We start from the raw sequence: 27,275 nt of genomic DNA on the forward strand, positions 1-27,275 counted from the left end.
TGCTGTCCAAGTCATAGGACTGCCACTCCTGCCTTAGCATTCCTCACCTGTCACACTGGATGCCGAGCGGTGACATACAGCCCAAACAAGGCCCAGGGTCAATCTGCACGTTGCATATAGGTCATTGTAATAGTCGGCTCTTGCCGCAATAAGGCTGCGGAACAAACACTCCAAAACTCAGGGGCTTACAATAATGGGAATTTATTTTTCTTGCTCGGGGTCCAGCAGGGCTGTGGGGATCTGATTGATCTTGGCTGGGCTTGGCTATTTCAGGCTGCAGGTTGGCCGGGAGTGGCTCCGGGTCACAGTTTTTTTGTTTGTTTGTTTTTTGTTTGTTTTTTTTGAAGTGGTTGACATCTCTATTGCTTTGGAGGTGGGGGGCAGGTGCTCAGGAGCTCTTGGTGGGGCGGGCCTCTTCCTCTTTACCGTCACAGGGTTCTGGCGGCGAGGGATGGTGCTGGCTGTGCGAATGGCGGCCACGTACGGATCTGGGTGGTCCTTGTTCGTGTGGATCCTGTGCCTGATGCTTCCGAGGGTGGCCGGGGCGTTCTTGTTCATGGTGGTCCACAGGTAGGGGGTGGTGGGTTTTCCCTGGAGGGATCTCCGCTTCATGACCACCACTACCCGTTGGCCATCAGCCCCAGACTTCACGCCCACAGTGTAGAGGTGAATCAACCCGTTGTCGTTAGAGGACTTGCGAGCCTTCGGGTTACTGGGGTCGGTGCTGAACGTCTGCTTGTTTCTCTCTCTCTTTCTCTTTTTTTTTTTTTTTTATTACACTTTGTTTTTAAGTTTATTTTTGAGAGAGAGAGAGAGACAGAGAGAGCGCACAAGTGGGGGAGGGGCAGAGAGAGACAAGGACACACACACACACACACACACACACACACATACACAGAATCGGAAGCAGGCTCCAGGCTCCGAGCCGTCAGCGCAGAGCCCGACGTGGAGCTCGAACGCACCAATCGTGAGATCATGACCTGAGCCCAAGTCGGAGGCTTCACGGACTGAGCCACCCAGGCGCCCCTGCTTGTTCCTCTTGATCAGGAAGCTGGAGCATTTCTGCCCGACCATCCATTGCTGGAGATGGGAAGAGCTCCAGGCGACAGATTTGGGGCAGGTCTGGAGCCCAGGCTGATGTGACTATAGCCACCTAGGACCTATAGTGGGAGACACCACAAAGTCATGTGGTCAGTGGGGTTATTTCCATTCCAGGTGAGCCGTGAATTAGGATCAAGAAGCCAAACCACCATAGTGACAGAAATGAAAGTTCTGGCATTTTCTTCCTACCTGTATTAGCTTCCTAGGGCTGCTGTGACAGGGCTGCTGTGACAAAGCACCACGTGCTGCGTAGCTTAAACAACAGAGGCGTGCCGTCGCACGGTTCTGGAGGCCAGAAGTCCAAGATCAAGGTGCCGGCAGGGTTGATTCCTTCCGAGGGCCCCAAGGGGGCCTCTGTTCAAGGCCTCTCTCCCTGGCTGGTCTTTTTCCTGTGTCTTTTCATGTGGTCTTTCCTCTGTCTGTGTCCAAATTTCCCTCTTTTATAAGGACACTAGTCCCACCGTAATGGCCTCATTTTTAACTCTGTGACCTCTGTAAACATCCCATCTTCAAGTACGGTCACGTTCAGAGGTACTGGGGCTTACGGCTTCAACATACCAATTTTGGCGGGACGCCAATTCAACCCATCAACCCTACCCCTCAGAGGATTGTCTGGTGTACCACGTAGGGTGTGTGTTACCCTGCTTTGGAGACTTTCTGGCATAGAGACCAGTGGAGAAAGTCTTCTTATTGGCCCAGTGGGGAGCAGAGGGTAAAGGCTTCAGACTTTAACACCCCACCCCCGCCCCGCAACCATCAGAAGAAACTGTGACCTCTTTCTTTGGCCATGCCATACCCTTGCCACCACATCTCACAGTTTGTTGGGGGTGGGGTGCGGAATCTGTGCCGTTGGCTATAACTTGCCACGGAGGCAAACCCTCCTCATCAGTCTTACTGCCTGTGAAATGAGTGACTTCACCTTCCTTTAATGGGGTGTTGTGATGTTTAATGTTTGGCAGAAGAGCCCCAGAGGAAAGGGCAGAATAAATCCTCCCGGTGATTCTGCAGAACTACCCTGCCTTTCTCGTTCGTGCTCGGGAAGGAGTCCGGGACAACCGGTTGGGCTCACACAAATTTGTGTTCCAACAACCCGGGTAGAATGGGCCGGCGCGGATGCACGCCGTAAATAACCTTAACACTTTACAGGAGCGCGTGAGGAGGCAATTCTCCTAGCCGGCTGCCCCCGTAATGCTGGCCTGATTCAGTCCTGAGTGATGTGGCCCACATGTGCTCCTGCAACCACAGGGACAAGTGTCCCTTCTGCCATGTCAGCTGTTTCTGTTCTGGCATAAATTACGCACGCTGCAGTCGTTTCATTAAGGAATTACATCTCTGGGGGGGGCGCCTGGGTGGCTCAGGCGGTCATCATCTCACGGTTCGTGGGTTCGAGCCCCGCATTGGGTTGTCTGTTGTTAGCACGGGGCCTGCTTCGGATCTTCTGTCTCTCTCTCTCTGCCCCCCCCACCCGAAAAATAAATAAACATTAAAAAGAAAAAGAAATTACATTTCTGATGTGACGTGTCGGGTTTCCAGAGCTGAACAGAAAAGGCTGCCATTTTCCCCGAAAACAACCATGCTCCCTGACACCTGGCCACGGGGGACAGGACGAGGCACCAGCAGCCACATGCCACCACAGACGACGACGACGATGACAAAGCTGTAACAGAGTGATCGTCAGCTTCCTTTCTTCCTCTCCAACCCTGCGCCTGGTGTTGGAACATTCCAGACATCTGGAATTATGACCAGTTAAATGCAGTCAAACACAGATTTCTTTCTGTGGAAATATTCTGATCTCAGACCCAGGAGGGCAGGGATATTGGGTAATTGCCATCCTTGCAATAAACATATTATGGAAGTTTATAAACTCGGCCTATCTCTTGGCCGCTTTAGGCTTCTGGTGTGCTTGGGATGGCTTTGATTTTGAAATCACTGAGGCGATAGGCAGACTTTTCCTCTCCTTGCATTTGCAGAGCAATCTGATAAACACATCTGTGGCAAGTCCTGTTTTGGCTATTTTGGGGCAGACCAAAGGGTAGGTTACTTTTTATGAAATAAATACATACATACAGAGCACGCACGTGACCCAACGGGAAGAATGGAAACTATCACAAGATATTCTGTGCACACGATATCTAATCTCCCTTTGAGACAGAAGAGATTCAAATGAGCCTCTGCCATTAAAACTTTGATTATCAGAAACTTCATTTTAATCAGGGCTCGCCATAAACTCTGTGTGCTCAGCTGACGTGTGTGTTTAACATTCTCGATATTATACGCTGTTCCAATTATCCCAATTTTTCCTTTAAATTCAATTTCCCAGGGCCTTGTGGTGTTCGGCTAATCAAGCTCTCACTTTTTAAAAAAGTGTTTACCTCCAGTCTCTCCAGACACGCTGTGTATATACACGCACACAGGCACCAGATCTAGGGAGTCGTCGGGGTGCTTTACAGGCAGGGCCAAACGCACACCCACCGTGCGGCACTTTTGCTGATGACAAGGCGACTCCGGGGCCGCGGAGAATCCACACGCCGCCAGTTGCAGGCCTGATCACTTCAATGCCTTGCGGGAACATTTCCACGCAACCTCCGCCGACTACCCACCCCCTCCGCCCCCCTGCCCCCCCCGCCCCCCCCGCCCCCCCGGCCCCCCCAGCCCCCCCCCCCCCGGGCTCTAGTCCCGCCCACGGAAGGCGGAGACGTGCTCTGTGGATAGATGCCTCGCTGGCTCCTTGCTTCCCTCTGCCCCCTTCTTGGTCGCTCACAGAGATTAGCCTCCAGGAATGTGGTTAGCACACACTGAACTCATAACTCCAGCCAGTATATCACAGCACACAATCACAGGAAATACCACATGTCGTTACAACGTGCACGCTCATGCGTCGGTCTCCACACATGCTACACGTTGCGGCACGCACACGCACGTATTGCGCCCGGACCCACGCTACCACGCGCGCTCCACCCTGCGCCCGGAACTCCCTGCGTGTGCCCTGCGGACCCTTGGGCCCCAGCGGGGAAGGGAGAGGATCCCCTTTTTAAATGCCTTTCATCGCCGTGGCTACTTTGCTTCCCGTTCTAGGCTCAGCCCACAAGGGTCAAGAATTGTTACAGAAAGTCGATCTTGGCCCCCTTCCAGGCACCGGAAGGGCTGGGGCTAGAGATTGTGTTATTTCAGTTGAGGGAGGGGAGCCTTTGCCTGCCTCGGATCCGGCGGGGTCGGCTCCTGCAGACCCAGGGAGCCAAGCCAAATGTCCCCTCAGCATCTGCGCATGCCTACGGAGTCCCTTTGCCCTTTGAACCAAGCTCTTTTCTGCCACTGGAATGTTCTCTCCCCCTTTCTCTGCCTATTGAAATCTTCCCTTTTCCTCAATGCCTCGCACAAGCCCCACCTCCCCTGAAGAGGCCAGCTGGAAATGATCTCTCTCTCATTTCAACTCCTTAAAGGCTTTATTTTCTATAGCACTCATTGGACCCAAAGTAAACACTGCCATTGGGCGTTTGGGGGGTTTTTGTGCACGTAAGAGCAGGGACTTTGTTTTGTACTTCTCTGCCTCCCTACGGAACTTCGGTATGATGGCACTACTCAACAAATAATACTGACAGCTACCATTGAACACCTACTGTGTGTCAGGCACCTTATCTAGATGGTTCCCTTTAGCCTTTTTGGTTTTGATGTAATACATTTTATATATGCAGAGCTTTAATATATTCTCTTTGTAAAAACTTACAATTTAATACGCAGAGTAAAAAGTGAATGCCTCTTCCAGGCCATTCTCTACCCTTTTTACCCCACCCCCTTATTTCTCTCCCTAGAAGTAGCCACCCATAATAGTTTGGTCTACTTGACCTCTGTCTAATATACACATATATATCGCATAGCGCATAATCTCTGTAATCGGGAGATCAGATGTATTGCATATATATCACATATTCATTATATATATGATGTATTACATACATAATGTATACATATTATATATGCTCTCTGATGATATATCATGTGTGTATGTAATATATATTACATTATATATGTGTATATATGTAAGATATACCTACATATAGTTAAAAAAATATATATATATATGATGGAAACCAATTTGACAATAAATTTCATATATTAAAAAAATATATATATATATATGCTAGGTGTGCATAGCAATTTCAACTTTACAAAATCTTTTTTTTTTTTTAGTACCCTTTATATCCAGCGTGGAGCCCAACATGGGGCTTGAACTCACAATCTTGAAATCAAGACCGGAGCTGAGATTACAAGTTGGATGCCTAACTGACTGAGCCACTCAGACGCCCCTAAACTTCATAACGTCTTAAGCGGAACATTATTATTATAATTATTTTATTTTAATTTTTTAAAGTCTGTGTATTTATTGAGAGAGAGAGAGAGCATGAGCAGGGGAGGGGCAGAGAGAGAGGGAAAGAGCGGATCCCAAGCAGGCTCCTTGCTGTCACCGCAGAGCCCAACTCGGGGCTGGATCTCACGGTTCGCGAGATCACGTCGTGAGCGGAAATCAAGAGTTGGGCGCTCAACCGATTGAATCACCCAGGCACCCCTGTTATTTTTCGTGCAGATTTGAGAGAAACTGAGGCCAAGGGAGGTCGTTTCACTCTTCTGAGGTCGCACAGGTAGAAAGTGCAAGAGCTGGGCCTTGAATGTGGCCTCTGCTCTTTTGTCTGAATGATCTGTGGACCGCCGGTGTCAGAACACCTGGGGAGCTTGTTCCGTGTGTAGATTGTCACCTGCCTCTCCGTCCTGGGTCCTGATTCAGTAGGTTCAGGATGAGGCCCTAGGTTCTGCAGTGTAGCAAGCAGCCAGGGGTGATTCTGATGTATGCCGAGGTTTACAAACGCGCTCATCTGCTGGCATCCAGATTGGTCTCCTGCCTTCTAACACCGGGTCTGCCCCAGCTAGAGGGACAGCGAGGGGCCAGCAGACTGGTGGTGTAGCCCTCACGAGCCGGGATACCTCGGTTCAAATCTTGCCTCTGCTACTTCTAGCTGTTAACTTGGGCGAATGGATTAGCCTCTCTGGACCACAGTCTCCTTCTCTGTAAAATGGGGACAGTAAACAATAACATCTCGCTCACGGGGTTGTTGCGTGAGGGCTACGTGAGAGTAACAGACCTAACGTGCTTCGAACAGCACCGGGCGGCACACGTGGTGGTTCTTAGATTGGGTCTTTTCCGAAGGCACCTGCTGGGCCTGCCTAGAAGGATCCAGTGAGGTTGAGGCCGTTCCCTGTCTGTCTGTTCTGGCGGCTGGCGGCTACAAGGAGCTCCAGAGCATCCAGCTTCCTCGAGAGGCTTTTCCTTGTGTCTGTCCTACTTCTCTCTTGCTGTTGGATCAGCGGGCAGCCCTTTATGGACGCTGCGGCGTCCGGCCAGATTCCCCGCGCCGACCACAGAGCTCATCCCCAGCCGAGCGGTTCACCGTTTCAGTCTGCTCTCGGGAACTGCTCTCTGTCCGTGGGACGGCCTGGCCCACAGCCGACGGCTTGGGGTTTATGTGCCTCCCTGCCCCCAGTGGGGGTGGCCTGTAGTAAAGGACTGACCGACACGGGGGGGATATAAACTCCTGACCCGCTCTGTCATGTATGTGGATAAAAGACTCTGTGATTCCCCCCCCCCCCCCGCCTTCCACCGGGGGGTCAGGCTGAGGCTAAACCTCCATCTTCACTTATACCTTCTTCTCCTGCCCTAGTCTGTTTCCTTCCTGCCTCGACCTTTTACTCCCGAGAGCCTTCCCTCAGTAATCCACTAGCACGAGAATCCGTGTCTAGGGCTCTGATTCCAGGGAACCTGACCTGAGACACTGCTGGTCACCATGGCCCGCGATAATAACCTTCACAGTGCACAGAGACCGTTACCAAGCTATCGCTTGGCCTCTGGGTCCCCCACGTAAGTAATTGGCTCCCTCCCAGGGCCGGTTTTCCAGCCTCTCATCAGAGGCTGGCATGGGGGGCGGGTAAAGAATGATAAATGCGAGAGGGAGCCGTGGTGTGGTATAAAGCTGAGAAACGCAGTCACCTAGGAGCCAGGAACCGTGGGAAGGTCCCACGCAAAAGCGAGTGTCAGGACCATTGGCTGGAGGCACTAATTTGCCTCTCCTTCCCACACACTGGCACCCTGAGGTCGGGAGCCCCCAACGCCTACAAGATAACGGTAGTGCCGCTGGCTGCAGGTGCAAAATATAGTGAAGGCTGGGCTCTTGGGACATCCAGGAGGGTTTTCAACCTGTTTGCACGCTGCATCGTGGGTTTGGAGAGGCAGGAAGGCAGCGGAAATTGACACGGGCCACTGCCTTTGGGCCTAGCACTTTCTTGACAAATATCTGTTGACATCAGAGGCTTTGTGTCTCTTTCCGCACTTCCCTGACTACTGTCTTTCCAGAAGCCGTTTGGTAGGCAGGTAATACAACTGCTACAATGGGGGACATGTTTTCGTTTGCTTGTTTGTTTTAAGTGGGCTTCGTGCCCAACGTGGGGCTTGAACTCACAGCCCCGAGATCGAGAGTCGCATGCTGTACCGACTGAGCTTGCCAGATGCCACAGACGTTTGGGTTTTAACTCCTTTTTTTTTTTTATTTATTTTTTATTTTTTTTTAACGTGTATTTTTGAGACAGAGACAGAGCATGAACGGGGGAGGGTCAGAGAGAGAGGGAGACACAGAATCCGAAGCAGGCTCCAGGCTCTGAGCCGTCAGCACAGAGCCCGACGCGGGGCTCAAACTCATGGAACGTGAGATCGTGACCTGAGCCGAAGTCGGACGCTCAACCGACTGAGCCACCCAGGCGCCCCTAACTCCTTTTCTGAGTCCTATGGAAGAAGCGATATGTGGCCTGTTCCTTCCCTTCAGAGGTCAGAGCTGGAGAAGGCCTCGATAGGGGATTTCGGATGTAAATAAGGACACTTTGATTCTCTGTAAAAATTACGCGCGATTTCAATACAGAATACAATACACTAATTAGGGCAAAATGTAAAGAAACACAACTTTCTGAGTAAATTTTAGCTCAGAGATAAATGCTTACTCATCTTCTAATTTTTCTTCTTTGGCTTCAAGGAGAAACTTTACTCCCAACTATGTTTTACTGAGTTTTGAAAAGTGTCAGGTCTGTGCCCAAAGCAATCTATAGATTCAATGCAATCCTTACCAAAATTCTAGCAGCATTTTTTGTTTTTCAGAAATAGAACAACCCATCTTAAAATTTGTATGGAACCACAAAAGACCCTGAATAGCCAAAGCAATCTGAGAAAGCAGAACAAAGTTGGAGGCATCACGCTCCCTGATTTCAAGCTATACTACAAAGCCATAGTAATCAAAACGGTATGGTATGGGCATAAAAACAGACACATAGATCAAATGGAACAGAATAGAGAGCCCAGAAATAGACCCATGCACAGATGGCTACTTAATTTACGGTAAATGAGGCGAGAATATACAATGGAGAAAGGACAGTCTGTTCAATAAATTGTGTTGGGAAAACTGGGCAGCCACACACAGAAAAATGAGACCGGAGCACTATATTACATCACACACAAAAGTCAACTCAAAAAATGGACTAAGAGGCGCCTGGGTGGCTCAGTCGGTTAAGCGTCCAACTTCAGCTCAGGTCGTGATCTCGTGCTTCGTGGGTTCAAGCCCTGCGTTGGGCTCTGTGCTGACAGCTCAGAGCCTGGAACCTGTTTCGGAGTCTGTGTCTCTCTCTCTCTCTCTCTCTCTGCTCCTCCCTGGCTCTCACTGTCTGTGTCTCAAAAATAAATAAGCATTAAAAAATTTAAAAAAATAGACGGTAAGCTCCTTGACATTACTCTTGGCGATGTTTTTTTGTTTTTTGTTTTTTTTTTTTTTTGGATCTGACTCCAAAGGCAAGGGCAACACAGGCGAAAATAAAGACGTGGGACTGTATCACACCAAAAAGCTTCTGCACAGCAAAGGAAACTGTCAGCAAAATTAAAAGGCCACCTGTGGAATGGGAGAAGACATTTGTAAATCATATATCCAATAAGGTATTAATATCGAAAATATACAAAGAACTCTTACAGCTCAAGAGCAAAAAACCAAACAGTCCCATTAAAAAATGGGCAGAGAACCCAAATAGATGCTTTTCCACAGAAGACATACAAAAGGCCAACACTCACATGAAAAAGTGCTCAACGTCACTCATCATCAGGGAAATGCAAATCAAAACCACGATGAGATATCATTTCACACCTGTCAGAACGACTAGACTCAAAAAGACAAGAACTAACAAGTATTGGCAAGGGTGTGCACAAAAGGGAACTTTCACGCATTCTTGGTGGGAATGTCAATTGGTGCAGCCACTGTGGGAAGCAGAACGGAGGTTCCTCAAAAAGTTAAAAATAGAGCTGCCTCATGATCCAGTAATTCCATTGCTAGGTATATATCCAAAGGAAATGAAAACACTAATTTGAAAAGCTATAGGCACCCCTCTGTTCATCGCAGCATCATTTACAATATCCAAGATAGGGAATCGACCAATTCGTCGATGGATGAATGGACAAAAAAAATGCGGCATATATGTACCGAGGACTACAGCTCAGTCCTAAAAAAGAATGAGCTCTTGCCATTTGCGACCACATGGACCGACCTACAGGATAAAATAAAATAAGTCAGACAGAGAAAGACAAATACCATATGATTTCACTTATATGTGGAATCTACGAAACAAAACAAATGAGCAAGCAAAACAAAACAAAGCTCACAGATGCAGAGAACAGATTGGTGGTTGCCGGAGGGGTAGGAGGTTGGGGTGGGAGAAGGGGGGTCAAGAGGTACAAACTTCCAGCCATAAAATAAATAAGTCACGGGGCTGTAATGTACCGCGTGGCAACTACGGTCAACAACATCGGATTGTATATTATGTAACTTTATGTGGGGGCAATGGGGGGAGGCTAGACTTCTTGTGGTCATCATTTCACAGTGTATACAAATATCGAATCCTTATGTTGCGCACCTGAAACCAATAAAATGTTATATGTCAATTATACCTCAATTAGAAAAAATGTCAGGCCTGGATAAACCTTTCCAGCTCCCTCATAACTGAGGGAGGATGTGGATGTGGTTTACGGGAAAATTGGGCAGACAGGATTGAGTTCCCATATACCCCAATTTCCCCCATTAGAAGACTGGTTCAGTATTGGTACGTTATCACCAACCGATCTCCATCGTTTGCATTAGGAGTCACGCTTTGTGTTTTACATTCTATGGGTTTTGACGTATAGGTCATGTCACGTATCTACCGTGACAGTATCACGCAGAGTAGTTTCACTGCCCTAAACATCCTCTGTGCTCTATCTATTTATCCCTCCCTGGGCCCCCCCGAACCCCTGGCAACCGCCGATCTTTCCACTGTCTCCACAGTTTTCTGTTTTCCAGAACGTCACATACTTGGACTCATACGGTACGTAGCCTTTTCCGATTGGTTTCTTTCACTTAGTTACATGCGTTTAAGTTTCCTCCATATCTTCTCATGGCTTGACAGCTCATTTGTTTTTAGCATGGAATGGTATTTCGTTGTCTGGATGTGCCTGCCCCTTACTATACACTAGACGTTGATGTGAGCGCTAAAGAGATTCAAAAGGGGCAAAGGATCAGTGTCTACCGCTGAGGAAATTCTCGTCTAGTTGGAGAGAGAAGACACGCACAGCCATACAAAGTCAGCTAATGATATTAAGTAGTAAGTCAGACGTACCGAAAGACACATCTGGGACAAATAACTGCCGCGGCAGCTATGGGGCAGAAAGAGTTCGAGAAGGTTCCACGGAGGAAGTGCAATGGGTCGGGGACAGGGCGAGACAGAGAGGATGAAGAGGGGATTCAGGAAGGCTGCGCGTGTCTCAGCTTTTGACCCTGTGTCCTCTCCCTCAGGCTGTACACAGAGGAGAGAAAAGGGAAATGATGTGCCCACAGTGTGTCCATTTCTCTGGCGGGAGACTGTCCTCCCACGGGGAGTTTGGCAATTAGCTCGAAGGTGGATGAGCTCATTCTGACTCTCAACAGGTGAGCAGCTGGCGCCAGGGAGCTGGTGTCTTTATTAAGTTCCATCTCCAGGCAGCAGGGCCTCTCAAATCTTTAGCTAAACTCTGTGTGTGTGTGTGTGTGTGTGTGTGTGTGCACGTGCGTGTAGTATAAAGTTTTTTTTGGAAGAGATCATTTTGTATACCTTTTTTTTTTTTGTGGTGAGATAGGTAGTAGGATACTAGAACATTTTTATTCCAGTCTTCATATCTCTTCTGCATTAAAAAAAAAAAAAAACCCAGCATGGAGTGCTTCCTGAATTTTGCATGTCACTGTTGTGCATGGGCTCAGCTGACTGTCTCTAGATCGTTCCATACGTGCTGCCAAAGCGAGCACTTTACCACTTTAAAAATTCTTGGTGGTGGTGGGGGGGGCACCTGGGTGGCTCAGTCGGTGAAGCATCCGACTTCGGCTCAGGTCATGATCTCGCAGTTTGTGAGTTCGAGCCCTGCGTCCGGCTCTGTGCTGACAGCTTGGAGCCTGGAGCCTGCTTTGGATGCTGTGTCTCTGTCTCTCTCTGCTCCCCCCCGCTCATGCTCTGTCTCTCTGTCTCTCTCTCAAAAATAAACATTAAAAAATTTTAATAAATTTTTAATTAATTAATTTTTAAGTTTATTTATCTATTTGAATTCTTTTAGTTTATTTATTTTTTAATGTGAAATGTATTGTCAGATCGGTTTCCATACAACACCCAGTGTTCATCCCAAAAGGTGCCCTCCTCAATACCCATCCCCCACCCTCCCCTCCCTCCCACCCCCCATCAACCCTCAGTTTGTTCTCAGTTTTTAACAGTCTCTTATGCTAGTTTATTTATTTTTGAGAGTCACACACACACACACACACACACACACACACAGAGTGCAAGCAGGGAGGTGCAGAGAGAGACACACACACAGAACCGGAAGCAGGCTCCAGGCTCTGAGCTGTCAGCACAGAGCCCGACGTGGGGCTCGAACTCACGGAATGCGAGGTCATGACCTGAGCCAAAGTCAGCTGCTTAACCCACTGAGCCATCCAGGTGTCCCTATGTTTATTTATTTTGAGGGAGTGAGAGTAGGAGCGTGGGAGGGACACAGAGAGAGGGAGAGAGAGATAATCCCAAGCAGGCTCCCCACTGTCAGCTCAGAGCCCCATGTGGGGCTCGAACTCACAAACCGCAAGATCATGAGCTGGGTGGAAACCGAGAGTTGGACGCGTTAAACCGACTGAGCCACCCAGGCACCCCTCTCCCACTTTTTAATATAGTAAAACATACATAACGTAAAGTTGACCATCTTAAGCATTTTTAAATTTTTTTTTTTTTTACATTTATTTATTTTTGAGACAGAGACAGAGCATGAACGGGGGAGGGTCAGAGAGAGGGAGACACAGAATCCGAAACAGGCTCCAGGCTCTGAGCTGTCAGCACAGAGCCTGACGCGGGGCTCGAACTCACGGACCGTGAGATCATGACCTGAGCCGAAGTTGGCCGCCCAACGGACTGAGCCACCCAGGCGCCCCAATCTTAAGCATTTTTAAGTGTACAGAGCGTTTTCATCTTCCCAAACAGAAACTCTGTCCCCCTTAACTACTAACTCCCCAGCTTTCTCCGGTGCCCCAGCCCCCGGCAGCCACCATTCCATTCTGTCTCTGTGAATATGACTACTCTAGAGTAGAGTATGGCACTTGTCCTTTTGTGTCTGGCTTCCTGTTCTCCAGAGTGGGTGCCACCATTTTCCATTCTCCCCAGCAGGGCACGAGGCTTCCGATTGCTCCGCATCCCTGCCGACACGTTTTATTTTCTGTTGCTTTGTGTGTTTGTTTTTGCCACCCGTCATCTGAATGGGTGCCGACGGGTCTCTCATTATGGTTTGGAGCTGTAGCTAAACTGACTTGTTGGGGAAGCGGCAGAGAGTAATGGGCGGAAAGTAGTGATTCCTGCTGTGAGTGGACTCCGTTTGGGGCGTCGGGAGGCCAGCCTTCCCACGACTGACAGGTTCACCGGCTCTCTGGGGCCCGTTGTAGAAGACACCTATGAGATGTTCAGACCCCTTCCACGTACCTTATCACTTCATGCGCAGAAAGTTCTTCTAAATATTTCAATGTGCACAGATATGCACCCACAGTTGTATTCTATCTTTTGTTAATTTATGTTTTGTTTCATTTTATTGGAGTTTATTTACTTATTTTTATTTTTTAAGCTTATTTACTTATTTTTTGAGAGAGAGAGAGAGCGAGAGCGAGAGGGAGCAGGCGAGGGGCAGGGGAGAGAGAGAGAGAAGGGGAGAGAGAATCCCAAGCCGGCTCCACACTGTCGGCACGGAGCCTGCTGTGGGGCTCGAACTCACAAACTATGATATCATGAGCTGAGCCAAAATCAAGAGTCAGACGCTTGACCGACTGAGCCGCCCAGGCGCCTTATTTATTATTATTATTTTTTTAAGTAACCTCGACACCCAGCGTGAGGCTCAAACTCCTGACCCTGAGATCAAAAGTTGCACGCTTCTCTGACTGAGCCAGCCAGGCGCCCCTATTTTGTAAACATCAAGCAAGTTCAAATGCAGTGAATCCGAAGGCTGGGGTGGGGAGGGCTGGGTAATCCCGGCATAAGAGCACTGGGCGCAGGATGCAGTGGGGGAGAGGAACGTGGAACTCGCGTTCCCTTCCTCCCCCCTCTGTTAGCAAGGTCTGTGTTTTTGTTTTTGTAGTACATTCCAGTGTCTGTCGTCAAGCACACTCGAGACTTTCCAGGAAAGCCAAGGCCAAGGCTGGGCTAATTTGCCTGGTAAAGATGCAGTGAGCCACTTTTCGATTTGGACGCTTTATTACTTACAAAAACAGTGAAAGGAAGATCACCAAAAAGGATGCCACTGAAATAAGCATCAAACGAGGCGGTTTTGTGGTCTGCAGCCCTGTCCCGTGGCAGGTGGTAGGAAGGTCTCCTACCGCATCAGAATCCAGGAATTTCTCCCGACAGCCTCCCAGGGGAGATGGGGAGGCGTTATGGGCTGAATTTTGTGCCTCCTACCCCACTTCGTGTGCTGAGGTCCTAGCCCCTAGTGACTGTATTTGAAGACAGAGACTCTAAAGAACTGATTGCACAGAAGCAAGATCCTACGGGTGGCTCCTAATCCAACGTGACTGGTGTCCTCGTGAGAAGAGGAGACTAGGACACGGACAGGGCGCACGGAGGGAGGAAGCCGTGAGCACACCGGGCTTTTTTTGCCATCTGCAAACCAAGGAGAGGCCTGCCACAGACCCCCTCCCTCCCCCCAGCCCTCAGAAGGAGCCCACCTGGCTGGCACCTTGATCTGGGACGTCTAGCGCTGGACCTGTGACAAATCAGATCTCTGGTGTTTAAGCCCCCAGCCCGTAGTACGGGAGGCGCCCGGAAGCCGGCCTCAGAGCAGTTCCCCACAGACCTCAATCTTCTCGTGTTCTGCCAGGACCCAGATCAGTGGCGGTTCAAGCCCTGCCGGCGCGGCCACGTGGCAGGTCACTGGGACGCCGTGGGGCAGCAGTTCCCAGGGGAGCACTTGCCTGCAACCCGCTTGGTGGACAATGAGATAGCGTGCTAGCCGCGGCTTTCAAGGATTTTAATGCCCCTGTTTGTGCTCACTTGTAAACTATTGTTTTCACTTTAAACTTTCTTATTTCGGGGCGCCTGGGTGGCTCGGTCGGTTCAGTGTCCGACTTCAGCTCAGGTCATGATCTCGTGGGTTCGAGCCCCGCGTCGGGCTCTGTGCCCACAGCTCGGAGCCTGGAGCCGGCCTCCAATTCTGCGGCTCCCCCTCTCTCTCTGCCCCTCCCCCACTCGAGCACGCTCACGCTCTCTTTCTCTCTCAAAAATAAACATTAAAAAAAATAAGAAAATTTTTATTTTAAAAATCGACTCTGCTACAACAGGGTCCTCTGGAGGCCAACATTTCCACGGGCGGCCCGCCGAGTCAACACCAAAGGTCATGGTGGCTTAGTATGGTACGTAGGATGTATGGCAAATCTCACCGTCCCCACCCCATGGCACTCCCTTCCCCGGCTCATATGTGAAAAGTCTTTCTAGACAGTTAATGCACACAAGTCTCCATGTATAAAGCTCTGTTTGGCCTTTTGTTGGCTTAAAAAGTGGAATCGGTATTTTTGCCACATGCCTTTTTTTTCACTTGATGGTAGCTGGGCAGCCTGACATATCAGAGCCCACACATCCAGCTCACCCTCCTTTTTTATCACCTGGATCCAGACTATTCCAAGTCAGGATCAAGCATTAGATTATATATATATATTTTTTGACAGAGACAATACCTTTCAAAATTTTTTCAATGTTTATTTATTATTTTTAAGAGAGAGAGAGAGAGAGAGAGAGAGGGAGGGGCAGAGAGAGGGGGAGACACAGAATCCGAAGTAGCTCCAGGCTCCGAGCTGTCAGCACTGAGCCCAGCGTGGGGCTCGAACTCACGAACCACGAGATCACGACCTGAGCCGAAGTCGGATGCTTCACTGACTGAGCCACCCAGGCGCCCCGAGAAAGAGAGAACATCGTAAGCAGGCTCCACGCTCAGCGCACAGCCTGACTCGGGGCTTGATCCCACGACCCTGGGATCATGACCCGAGCCGAAATCAAGAGTCGGACGCTTAACGGACTGAGTCACCCAGGCGCCCCGACCCCACTATTTTTACACTTGATCTTAGCCAAAGGGCTGAGACGTGATCTGACCCCGCTCTTTTTTAATGTTACAATAAACACCCTCGGACATTCAGGCTTCTTCTGTCTGGGGGGTTCTGTGAGATAGATTCCAGAGGAAAAGTGTTGTCAAGAGGGATATGCCCGGCAGACACGTGTTTCTACGTGCACCCAAAGTCACATACAAAAATGTTCATAGCAGTCCTGTTTACAATAGCCCCCAACTGGAAACAACCCAAATGTTCTTCGACAGTACAACAGAATCATAAAGCGTGGTCTGGTCGTGCAATGGAATTCTATACAGCAACAAAAATGAATGTTCTGCTTCACAGAGCAATATAGATGAAGCTTCAAAATATAACATGTGGTGAAAGAAACCAGACACAAAAGAATATATACTGTGTAATTCCACCCATGGAATGTTCAAAAACAGGCGGCTCCTATTTGGGGTCAGGATAGCGGTTACCTGGGGGGTTTACTGAGCAGGAGAGAGCACGGGGGCTTCTGGGCACTGATAATGCTCTGCTCTCTTTCTCAATCCAGGCAATAGTTACACGCACTCATGATTTGGGTCCTTTTCTATATGCGCGCTCTACTTTGATAGTTTACCCACATTTCTTTAAACGCGTATGTATTTAAAATAATAATCACAACTGCAAATCACCTTCCAAAAAGATCGCACCAATTTGCACACGCACCGATAACCCACGTGGGTTCTGCACGTTTACACGTGAGCATGAATTTCACTGCTCCCAGGGGCCTTGGGAGCCCCACACCCTTGGCAACGGCGATGCTGGAAAAGCGGTTTGATTTTTTTTTGCCAATGTGATGGCTTCTGGGGGGGGGGGAAAAAAGCACCTTCTCATTTTCGTTTGCATTTTCCTAATCACCAGTAGGTTGCCATCGAACTGTTTGTCTGGTTCTTATTTATCTGGAATGGCTATTAACTCTTTGCTGGACGTGTTGCAAGCCTGTTCTCCCAGAGCATCTCTTGTCTTTTCGTCGCGTTCGTGGCACAGCTCAGGGGCCAGCTGAGGCGAGGCAAGCCGTACCAATAAGTGATGCACGCTCGCTCGGGGGCTGTGGCGGGCCCGGGAAGCGCGCCCCCCTCTGCTGGGCTCCCGCCAAGCATTGCCCGGTGGGAAGGTGGGAACCAAGGGTGCCAGATCTAACGATTCTTCAGAGGATGCTGGGAATATACATTTGTATGGGAAAACTTCCAATTTCAAAGCGCTGGCAACTCGTTCAAAAAATCGTAAGCACTAAAAGGAGCTTTGTGTTGTCACATCTGTCTGTCTTTTCCTTTATGACTTCTCGGTTCTGTCTCTCTCTCTTTTTTTTTCTTTTAGTCAGTTCCACATTTTATTTTTTACTCTCTAAATCCTTCTCTTTTCAGGATACAGAGAGAAGCTTTTCGTGTTTTTATTCAAGTCTCCTTAATGAGAGAAATAAAGGGGAGTACACATATTACTGGACCCAGAGAGTCGAGGAGGTCCCGACCTTGGGGATGTGGGTGACTGAGCCCAGGATGGTCAAAACACCAAAATTAGAACTCCTTCTCATTCTCTCATTTAAGGCCAACGACCTTCCCATATAGTGGGATTTCAAGGGATGAGAATAAAGCGTTTTATTCCACGATGAAACCAGAGGCCCCCGGGAGCAGTGAAATTCATGCTAACGTGTAAATGACTTACTGCAAAACCCCTTCCTGGGATCGGGTGTGCACGTGAGAGCCGGGAGCGAGCAGCTGGTCCCTGCAAGCCTGAAAGTGCAAGAGGATGGCGGAAATGTCACTTCACACTGTCAGCACAGAGCCTGAGGCGGGACTTGAACTCACACACCGCGAGATCACGACCTGAGCAGAAATCAAGAGTCACCTGCACATTCCCCACCCATGCTAACGAGCTGCTTGCATTGGCCGATGCAGCACATCTAAAAGCCACTCTGGGGGTAGAAAAAACTTTCTCTGGCTGCATGGACAGCAGGACCCATCAAGGGACAGAACAGGGGATCACTGGCTGAGGGTGTGGCATAGCTTCTTCCCTTTCTGGCACTGAGATCGGGTGACTGAGACACGGAGCTCACCCAGAGAGCGGGTGCTCATGGGCATGGATTTATCCCTAACAATCATACCTGCATTTATTGAGTGCCTGGTGTGTGCTGGGCCCTGTGCTGAGCACTGTATGTATACCACCTCACCTCCGATAATCCGCGCTCAGCCTGCGAGGTAGGGCCGTCACTCTCAGTGATGGGGTCCAACGGGAACCAGGTGGCATGTATGATCAAACCTCAGGATCGTATTTCCACCCCTAGGCCGAGCAGGGGTGGCCCTCCATTCCGGCAACTTCTCCAGCCCAGCCTTGCACGGCGGCGGGGCCCAGGTCTCTAAGCTACTGACCTGCCCCCTTCCATTTGCCTCAGTGGTCCTGCCCTTTTTGCCTTAAAGGTTGGTGCGGATTTCTCCCCACCGCTCCCCTGGTTGAAGACTAAAATGCCCTGAGACACCAGCTAATAATGCGGGTGGGCACCAATTATGTAGGTGCTGGATGGAAAGAGTTTTAAGGTGTGACTTTTCCAGGCCACTCGCATTCATAAAAAGCAGCAAGACAATATAGTTTATTTTCAGGTTCGAAAAGCAATCATGCCCTTGGTATGGGAAGTCAAAGATGAAAGATATAAAGAAGAAAAGAAAGAAACCTCATCTTACCACTTGAGACCATCATTGTCAACATTTCCAGATGGTTCTTGCCACTCATTTTCATATATTTTTCATAGATATATATATATGTATAAATTTTAAATATATTTAATTTTTTAAAATGTTTACTTGTTTATTTTTGAGAGAGAGAGAGAGAGAGAGAGAGAGAGAGAGGAAGGGGCAGAGAGAGAGGGAGAGAGAGAATCCCAAGCAGGCCCTGAGCTGATGGTGCAGAGCTTGATCCGGGGCTCGAACCCACGAATGGTGAGATCATGACCTGAGCCGAAGTCGGACACTTAACCCACTGAGCCACCCAGGTGCCCCAAATACATACGATCTTTAGGCAAAGTTGAGATCATTCTAGCAATACACCTTCCGAATGGGTGAGCACTTCTGAAAGCATTTCTGATCCCGTGAAGACAAAGGCTTTCTGAGTAAGGTGGGTGGAATCGAGGAGACAGGGAGGCCGTGGGGTCTTTTCAGCGGGGGGTTCTCTAGCCCACCCAGGACATGGTTGCCCCCGGCCCCCTGGGGTGGGGACAGCTGCTTCCTCTGCCTCCTTCTTCAGTGTCACTCACCAGTTCTTGGGAGGGTGGGGAGCCTCCCAGCAGTGTCTGCCTGGGCCAGCGGGGGCCTCTCTGGTGGCACCCCACTCCCCCTCCCTTGTGGGCCAGGTCCCCACAGCCACCCCCGCCACCATGGGTTAGTGTTGGGGGGGCTGTCTCGTGGGGGGCAAATGGGCTGGCTTCTGGCTTCTTGAGGCACTCCAGGGATGGGGGCAGGGCACCCATGGCCCAGGCACTTCCTGCCTCTTGAGAAACAAGCTACCTTTTGGCTGTGACTGTGGAGCTGCTGACCCCCATTAGCTGCTTTCCTAGAAGTGAAAATGGATTTGCTCTGAGCTCTGTCATCCCTGGTGACCCCGGGGCTGGCAGAAGCAGCACCAAGAGCACAGGACTGGCCACCAAAAGGAGCCATGCTAACCCGCTCTCAAGGGGACACAAGCTTGCTTCCTTCCTCCAGCGATCTGACGAAGACCCAGTTCTTTTTTTTTTTCTTTAATTTTTTTCATGTTTTATTTATTTTTGAGACAGAGAGAGACGGAGTGTGAGCAGGGGAGGGGCCGAGAGAGAGGGAGACACAGAATCCCAAGCAGGCTCCAGGCTCCGAGCTGTCAGCACCGAGCCCGATGCGGGGCTTGGACTCGCCAACCGCGAGATCATGACCTGAGCGTAAGTCGGACGCTGAACCGACTGAGCCACTCAGGCGCCCCGAGACCGAGTTCTTGAAAGGTAGGAAGGTTTGGTGTTTTGCTGGAAGGCCATCCGTTTGTGGGTGACAGCGGAGACCCTGCTGGGCCACAGTGGCTAGAACCAGAGGAACATGGGTTAGAGTCCCAGTTCTGATCCTAGATGCACCGCCATGGACAATTTACTGAACCCCTCGGAGTTCAGTCTCCTCACCAGTAAAGTGGACCAAACAGCACCTCCCGCCCAGGGAGGCTCTGCAGAGTAGATGCTTTGAATTACATGCGTAAAGGGGCGCCTGGGTGGCTCAGCGGGTTAAGCGTCCAACTGTTGGTTTCATCTCAGGTCATTCGTGAGTTCGAGCCCCACACGGGGCTCTGTGCTGACAGCATGGAGCCTGCTTGGGATTCTCTCTCTCTCTCTCTCTCTCTCTCTCTCTTTCTCTGTGCTCCTCCCTGACTCACATTGTCTCTCTCAAACTAAATAAATAAATTAAAAAATAAATGATATCCATAAGGCATCGACCATGGTTCCTGAAACAGCAGGTGTTCAGCAAATGATCTTACTGTGTCTTAAATTTTCTTCTCATACCTTTTGGTAACAGATATCATCACCCCATTTTATGGAGGGGGTAGCTGAGGCTGAGAAAGATTAAATAGTCTTTCAGTTATCTATTACTGTGTAACAGCCATCCCAATCCTTAGTGGCTGCAAAGCAGCACTGGGTGACAATGAATGGGCAATAATGTCTCACGATTCTACGCATTAATTGGGTGGTTCTTGGACTCCAGCTGAAGGCTCCTGGGGTCTCTCATGCGGATACAGTCGGTGGGCAGCTAGATTGGGCTGAAAGGTCAAACAGGGCTTCTCACGCGCCTGGGGGTCTTAGTGCTGGCGCTTGGCCGAGCTGCCTCGGTGTTTTGCTTTAGGTGTTTTTACCAGGCTAGCTTGGGCTTCCCCCCGCATGGCAGCTGGATTCCAGGACAGAGCGTTCCAAGAGGACCAACCTCGGCCTGTATGTACCTGCCAAGTGTCTGCTTGGCATCGTGCTTGTGAATGTCCTATTGGCCAACGAAAGTCACACGACCAAACCCAGAGCTGACGTGGGAAGGGACGATGTAAGGGCACAGGTGCGGGAAGCATGGGTCATCAGGGGCTGCGCATGTAACAGTCTCAAAAAAAAAAACAACAAAAAAAACCACTTGCCTAAAATGCCACGTCCACTGAATGGCATAGCTGGGATTTGAACCCAGGGCTGTCTGACTGCAAAATCCACGCTCCTCCTTGTAGGCCAGGCTGAGGCTGGCTCTATGGTAGGCTGGTGTTTATGGCCCAACCACCACAGTCTGCGGGTGGGGTGACTTCCCATCTCTCAGCCCACCCCTGCTACCAGCACTCCATGATGACCTTGAACCTGTCCTGCTCCCCGGACGGAAGAGAAAAAGCACCCTTTTTCTTTCTGCTGGCCCCCCTCTGCCCCTCTCTCTTCCGTGTTGACTGCAGAAAGCTATTCCTGTTTCCTCCAGAGTCCCAGCCAGGGACAGCGGTGGCCCTATCAATTCTGGCTTCTGTGGCCACAGCAGCATCCCGTCTCTGCTGGCCTCAGGGCACACACAGCTCTCTGGACCTCAGCTCCGTTTTCCAGAAGGACTCCTATTGGAAAGCAACGATCACGGGAACAAAAGACAATATCGCGGAAATAAGCCCAGGTTTACAGCACATTGTCCTAATCCCAGTGGACTTCCAGACTGCCACTGTCTCACCTGAGATAGGTCCCTGATCCTGACCCGAGTCTACATGCAGCCAGGGGCTGATTTGAGCTGGCCCCACGGTGGTGACCGTGGTCACCCAGCCGCTTGCTGTTCCTGTCTGCTTCTGTCTGAGTGAGGCCCCCGGTCAGTTCCAGCCACTGCTCTGACCTCTACACCCAGCATCTTCGATGGGGAACATCCTTCTCCCTGTCATTCCCTGCTCCTAATTCAGTGTCGGCAGTGAGCCGACATTTCCTATGGCTGAAGTCTCACTCTCCCCTCTTCTTCTTTTTAAACGTTTATTTATTTTTGAGAGAGAGAGAGAGAGAGAGAGAGAGGGAGAAAGTGAGCAAGTGCGGGGGAGGGGCAGAGAGAGAGGGAGAGATTGAATCCCAAGCAGGCTCTGAGCCGACGGCGCAGAGCCCGATGCGGGGCTCGAACCCACGCACCTCGAGATCATGACCCGAGCGGAACGCTCAACAGACTGAGCCACCCAGGCGGCCCTCACTCTCCCCTCTTCTTAGGGCCCCAGGAGGGTAAGCCATCCGTTCAAAGCCCTATCATGAGCCGAAGGCAAAGCTGAGGCCTTGAACCTGGATATCTGCAGTACTTTTGCAGGAGCCCCCTGCGCCCCCTGCGCCCCAGCCTGCATTTTTGGAGCCTGAGCAGGGCCCACAGCTGTTCTGCCTCAGCTCAGAGCAAAGGCTAACAAAAAGCAAAACCTCTGGAAAAAAGAGAAAATGTTCTCTGGATGCTGAATTGGTGACCTTAGGGAGGCATGTGTGTGCATGGTGTGTGTGGGAGGCCTCTGACTTGTGCCCGGGGAAAGGTCATGGTCAGTGAGCACGGCTTTGATGGGAGAGGGTCCGAAATGGAGCCCGGGAATTTCATCACACAGCTGCTGGGCTTGGATGCGGGGCCCTCTGTCGGAGCAGGCCGGTGCTCCGGCTGGAAGGGTGACACGCCGAGGTCCTGGGGTACGGAGCTCCCGGGGAGGGGACTGGGTGGGGTGCATGAGGTATCTAGGAATTGGTGGTGCCCTGTGTGGTCTCGCTGAGAGAAGCCAGGCAAAATCTGGCAACCGAGCCGGGGCTCTTGGCTTCAAGCAACAGGAAGCAATTCTGGTTTATTTAAGCAGAAAAGGACTTTATCAAAAGGAACTCGGGGAGTTCACAAAATAATCAGGAGGGCTGGAGAACTGGGTTTGGAAAGCAGGCCACACAAAGGAGACTGTGTGGCGGTCAGGACCATGGCCAAGGTCAGGCCAATCCAATGACAACCCCACTGCCAAGTCCGGGACGCCCCGGCTAACACTGCCACCTGTGGACGTGGATACGGTCCCCGTCATCCCAGAAATGGAATGGCATCGCCACGGTGACTGCCACCCTCCACCAGAATGGACCTCCGGGCTCCCTACATCTCTGCATCACCAGCCCCTGCCTGAGTCTTTGATGGGAGCCCCTGATCAGTTGAGCCTACGTCAGGAGCCCGCTCAGGGCAACGAAGGCAGCCGAGGAAAGTGACTATTGGGCATTTTTTAACTTCTCTGGGGAGAGGCGACCAGGAGGATGGAGAATTTCATCAACGCGGTTGTGGGGACTGGACGCCGGTCAGCCATGTACCTACCTCACCTGGAAAAATGTAGGGCAGCTGTCCCCAGCGAGCGCTAGAGAATTGCATGCCTCCGGGAACAGCCTGAGTGTATCTTTTATCTTCCGGTCCTCCAGATGGTAATGGAAGTGTGTGTGTGTGTGTGTGTGTGTGTGTGTGTGTGTTTAAGGACACCTTATGTGACAGTGGTCAGGAACCCTGGGTTCGATTCTGAGTTCCCTCTGCCTGCCGACCTCAGACGAGCTGTTCTCTATCTTGGGGTCCCTGTTAGCCCTTGACCGGCTGCTGTTCAGCCCTCGAGGAAGCAGAAGGTGTGCAAGTAACCTCTGCTGCACTCTGGGCTCTGCGGCCGAAAGACGCACCACGACTGCCAAAGCCACAAATGGAATGGGGCCATTGGCGTCCCTGCAACAGACGAGAGTGCAGGTTGTGGGGTCAGAGAGATGGGAGTAAACAGCCAGATGACCTCGCACAGGTTCCTTAACTTCTCTGACCCTTTGTTCCTTATCTGCCAAATGGGGACGAGGTGGTAGGCGCCCAGCCTCCATTCCAGCCTGGTCCCATGGTACTGTCATGTCCTGCAGAGGCGGGAGGGCTCAAATCTGCAGCTCCCAGACACCCCCGCAGCTGGAGCTGTGGATAAGAATTACATTTCCCCAGTTAAGGGTGGCTCAGTTTGTTGAGCATCCGACCTCGGCTCAGGTCATGATCTCGCGGTTCGTGAAGTCGAGCCCCCTGTCGGGGTCTGTGATGTCAGCGCAGACCCTGGAGCCGGCTTCGGATCCTCTGTCTCCTTCTCTCTCTCTGCCCCTCCCCCGCTCACACTTGCTCTCAAAACTAAACAAACGTTAAAAACATATTTTAAAACATTTCACGAATTAGATTCACTTGCATAAGGCTAGGAAGGCAGCAGCGAGGCAGAGACTACTTTCTCGCTGCTCTGGCTGTTGCTGCTGAAGGCACCGAGCGTGTGTTGATCGTGTGTATGTGTGTATGCGCATGTGTGCGTGTTGTGTGACAGCATTCTAGTGTTCGTTGGCCACCAGCTTTGTGGGTGTTAAGCGATGTTGTGGTGGCCGCAGCTCCCCAAGCCTGGAAGGCAGCTACGCGATGTGCTCTTGAAATCAACATCTCTGTGGGTGGTCCCCTCCCTCCCCACCTTCCGGTTGGTGACAGCAATGGCAGCAGTCTCGGTGGCACAGCTCAGCGGTGTGATGGGAGCCCAGAGCCGGCTCTGCTGGCCCTTCCGGTGATTTTGTAAGCACCTGATTTCCTGTATTAAATCTCTTCTTGCTTAAAATAGCTGGAGAGGTTTTCTGTTTCCTGCCACGGAATCCTGACTGCTATAGAGGTAACACCCCCATCGCTCCCGCCGTTCTTGAAATGCCAGGAGACGGTGGATGCTACCCAGCTTTGTACACTGAAAAGCCCGTTATGTGGGTTAGGTATTTTGCAAGGAAGGGTCTCCCTCTTGTCAGGGGAGACTAAAGTTTATGTGCTCCCGGTGGGTTCTTTTACCTAGAGCTACTGGGCACAGGGCAATCTGAAAGAATTTGGGTAGTTTGGGGGGATTGCCTGCTTTGGGAGGCCACAAGGGTTCTCCTGCGCATTCAGGGGGGACTTCTGCCCCTCTGTCCTCCGTTAGAGTGATGATTGACCCCAGAGGCAGCTGGGAAAGGTGGCAGGCTTTCTGGTGTGAGCCTGCGAGGCCAGCTACCCCCGGATTCTCCCCTACAGGTAGGTGCCTGGGCTCCCCGATTAACTCCACTGGTTTGTGGTCAAGCTCACTTTAATTCCTCCCTCCCCGCCCCCCCCCTCACCCCGTTAAATCTTTGTATTTACAAACCATCCCATCACCTCCCATCAGGTGTGAAGGATCTCCCCTTCTGTGTTGAATAACATTCTCATGGTCATGGCCTTGGCCCCACCAGTGGAAGACTTTCTAGAGAAAAGAACTGACAGAATGTAGATTCTTTGGTGTTGCTTGGGAAGAAGTTCAAAGTACAGGGGCGCCCAGGGGCGCCTGGGTGGCCCAGTTGGTTAAGCCTCTGACTTCAACTCAGGTCATGATCTCACGGTTCGTGGGTTTGAACCCCACGCTGGGCTCCGTGCTGACAGCGTGGAACCTGCTTTGTCTCCCTCCCTCTCTCTCTCTGCCCCTCCCCCCACCCCACCTGAAAATAAATAAACTTTAAAAATAAACAAATAAAACTTAAAAAAAAATACAGGGGGCCCAGAGGCTGAGGTTGGGGAGACTGGGCAACCCCAGCATAAGGGCCCTGGGTACTGAGGGAGGAGAGGAAGAGGGAACTAGGGGAAAGGGCACAAAAGTAAGGGGGGGTGTTTCTTGCAGACCCCCCTACAGTGTTCAGTGAACACATTGCTTTTCCCCCTCAGAGATCCAAACCCCTCACTCTCTTGCTTTTCCTTCACCCTATTTCCTGCCACAATGCGTGGAGCGCCTGTGGTGGCAGGGGCCAGGCAGGTGGCCCCGGGGGGCTCTGGAGCTGGGTGGAAGCCGGCCGGGCTTGGCTGCCAGAACAATCCAGGCCCCACTCCAGCCCATCAGGGGGCTTGAGGCTGAGTGGGCGAGATAAACTCTTTCAGTGGTTTTCAGGAGTCCTAATCAATTGCGAGGCAGGGCGCAGCCCTCGGGGGACAGATAAAGCCAGCCCTGCGCTCCAAGCCCGGTTGCAGCCAACGTTTGTGTGGTTTGAACTTTTGTGTGGTTTGGACAAGTTCGCTGGGCTTTGCTGGAGTGGTTTACTCTGCTTCCAAATGGCAGTACAGAGAGGCGAACGGGCTTGGACCCCACAAGCCACCCCTGAGATGGGAGGGGTGGCCTGTCCTCTCTCCCCATTAGGTCCTACAGGCTCAGGGGGGAAAGAGAGGCTGGGCGTGTCCGGGCCGTATCCCTGACTCTGGCCAGTGGTGCGGGGTGTAGACGGTTTTAGAAACGCTCCCTCACCCAAGGCGGGCCAGCCCTTGGAGTTGGAGAGTTGAGCTGCTGCCGGTGTGAGTCTTTGCTCCTGCTTCTAAACTAGAGAGTCCGATGCCCATTTTCGGATTCCATCTTCGGCCGGGGGCGCCTCCGGGACCCGCAGTCACCCCGCGCGGAGGAAGCCCTGGACGCTGGGGACACCGCCTGGAGCCTCCGCGCATAGCACCGGGCCGGTTTTCCTTCCAGCTTGAGGTTTCTCGGTTAACCTCTAAGGTGCCGGAAGATCCAGAACGCTCGCGGGCAGGCCTTTGGCTGGCTCCGGGCGAGGCTGGGCACCCCAGATCAGATCGCCGGCGGGCACTCCACGCGCCAATGTGTGCCGCACTTGCTTGCGGGAGAGCGAGGCTGCCCAGCGAGGTGCACCGACGCTGGGCCCGTAGGGACCCATCTGACAATGCCCTGTCCCCTGGGAAGCCTGTGCCAGCCTGCAGGGGCCACAGCAAAATAGAACCGGGAACATGTGCTGCTTGGGAAGCACACTCGGGCACCTGGCGTATCTCAGTGATGATCACACCCTCCAGGGACCTTCCTGCTTCCACAGAAGGTGGGGACAGAGAGAGAGAGGCGCTCATGGAGAGAAAGGGAAGTGGGAAGAAACTGGTCACGGAGGAGGCTATTTTTATTCTTTGCTACAGCTGCGCGCATTTCTCTGACCAGCTAGGCAGCAAAAATTAGACCGGCTCCCGCTGAAAACAGGCTCTAAACTGCGGGGTGGGGGGGGGGCGGTGAGCTGGGCCAGGGGGGTGTGAGGTGTGCAGGACAGGGGTGGAGAGGGGGAAATCCCCGAGAACCCAGCAAACCGGTCTCCAGAAGCCCTCACTGTGCAGAACTACCCCCTTCTTGCTGCCCCCCTGCCCCGGATGCCTCAGCCTGAAGCTCAGCTCTCAGAAGTGGGGCGTCCTTTCCCTTCTGTGTGACATCTTGGGCATGACGACACAGTCAAGACTGGAGATTTGTTCATCAGTGTCTTCTGCCGTTAGGCCTCGGAAGACAGCCTTATACCCCTTCCGGCAGGTGACAAGACTGCCTGGGTGATGTCAATTACCATGGTCACCCCAGCACCTGGAGAAGCTGGCACATGTCCTAAACAGGGAACCAAGGTTGGGGGTGAGGGCCCTCGAGCTGGAATCCTTTGGGATCATGATTGTCCAGGTCAGCAGT

General features: G+C 51.3%; 1 protein-coding gene across 1 annotated transcript; it reads right to left on the minus strand.

Annotated features, from left to right (window-relative positions):
• Positions 1-26,173, minus strand: LOC131502046 (uncharacterized). The gene is made up of 4 exons (XM_058712697.1): positions 26,082-26,173; positions 23,347-23,518; positions 1,009-1,122; positions 1-732 (listed from the first exon to the last, which is right to left on the minus strand). The coding sequence occupies exons 1-4, from the start codon at positions 26,171-26,173 to the stop codon at positions 265-267; spliced, it is 846 nt and encodes a 281-aa protein (XP_058568680.1). The 3' UTR covers positions 1-264.
• Between the last annotated feature and the right edge of the window lie 1,102 nt (positions 26,174-27,275).

The sequence above is a fragment of the Neofelis nebulosa genome, chromosome X (assembly GCF_028018385.1).
Source record: "Neofelis nebulosa isolate mNeoNeb1 chromosome X, mNeoNeb1.pri, whole genome shotgun sequence".
NCBI lineage: Eukaryota > Metazoa > Chordata > Mammalia > Carnivora > Felidae > Neofelis > Neofelis nebulosa.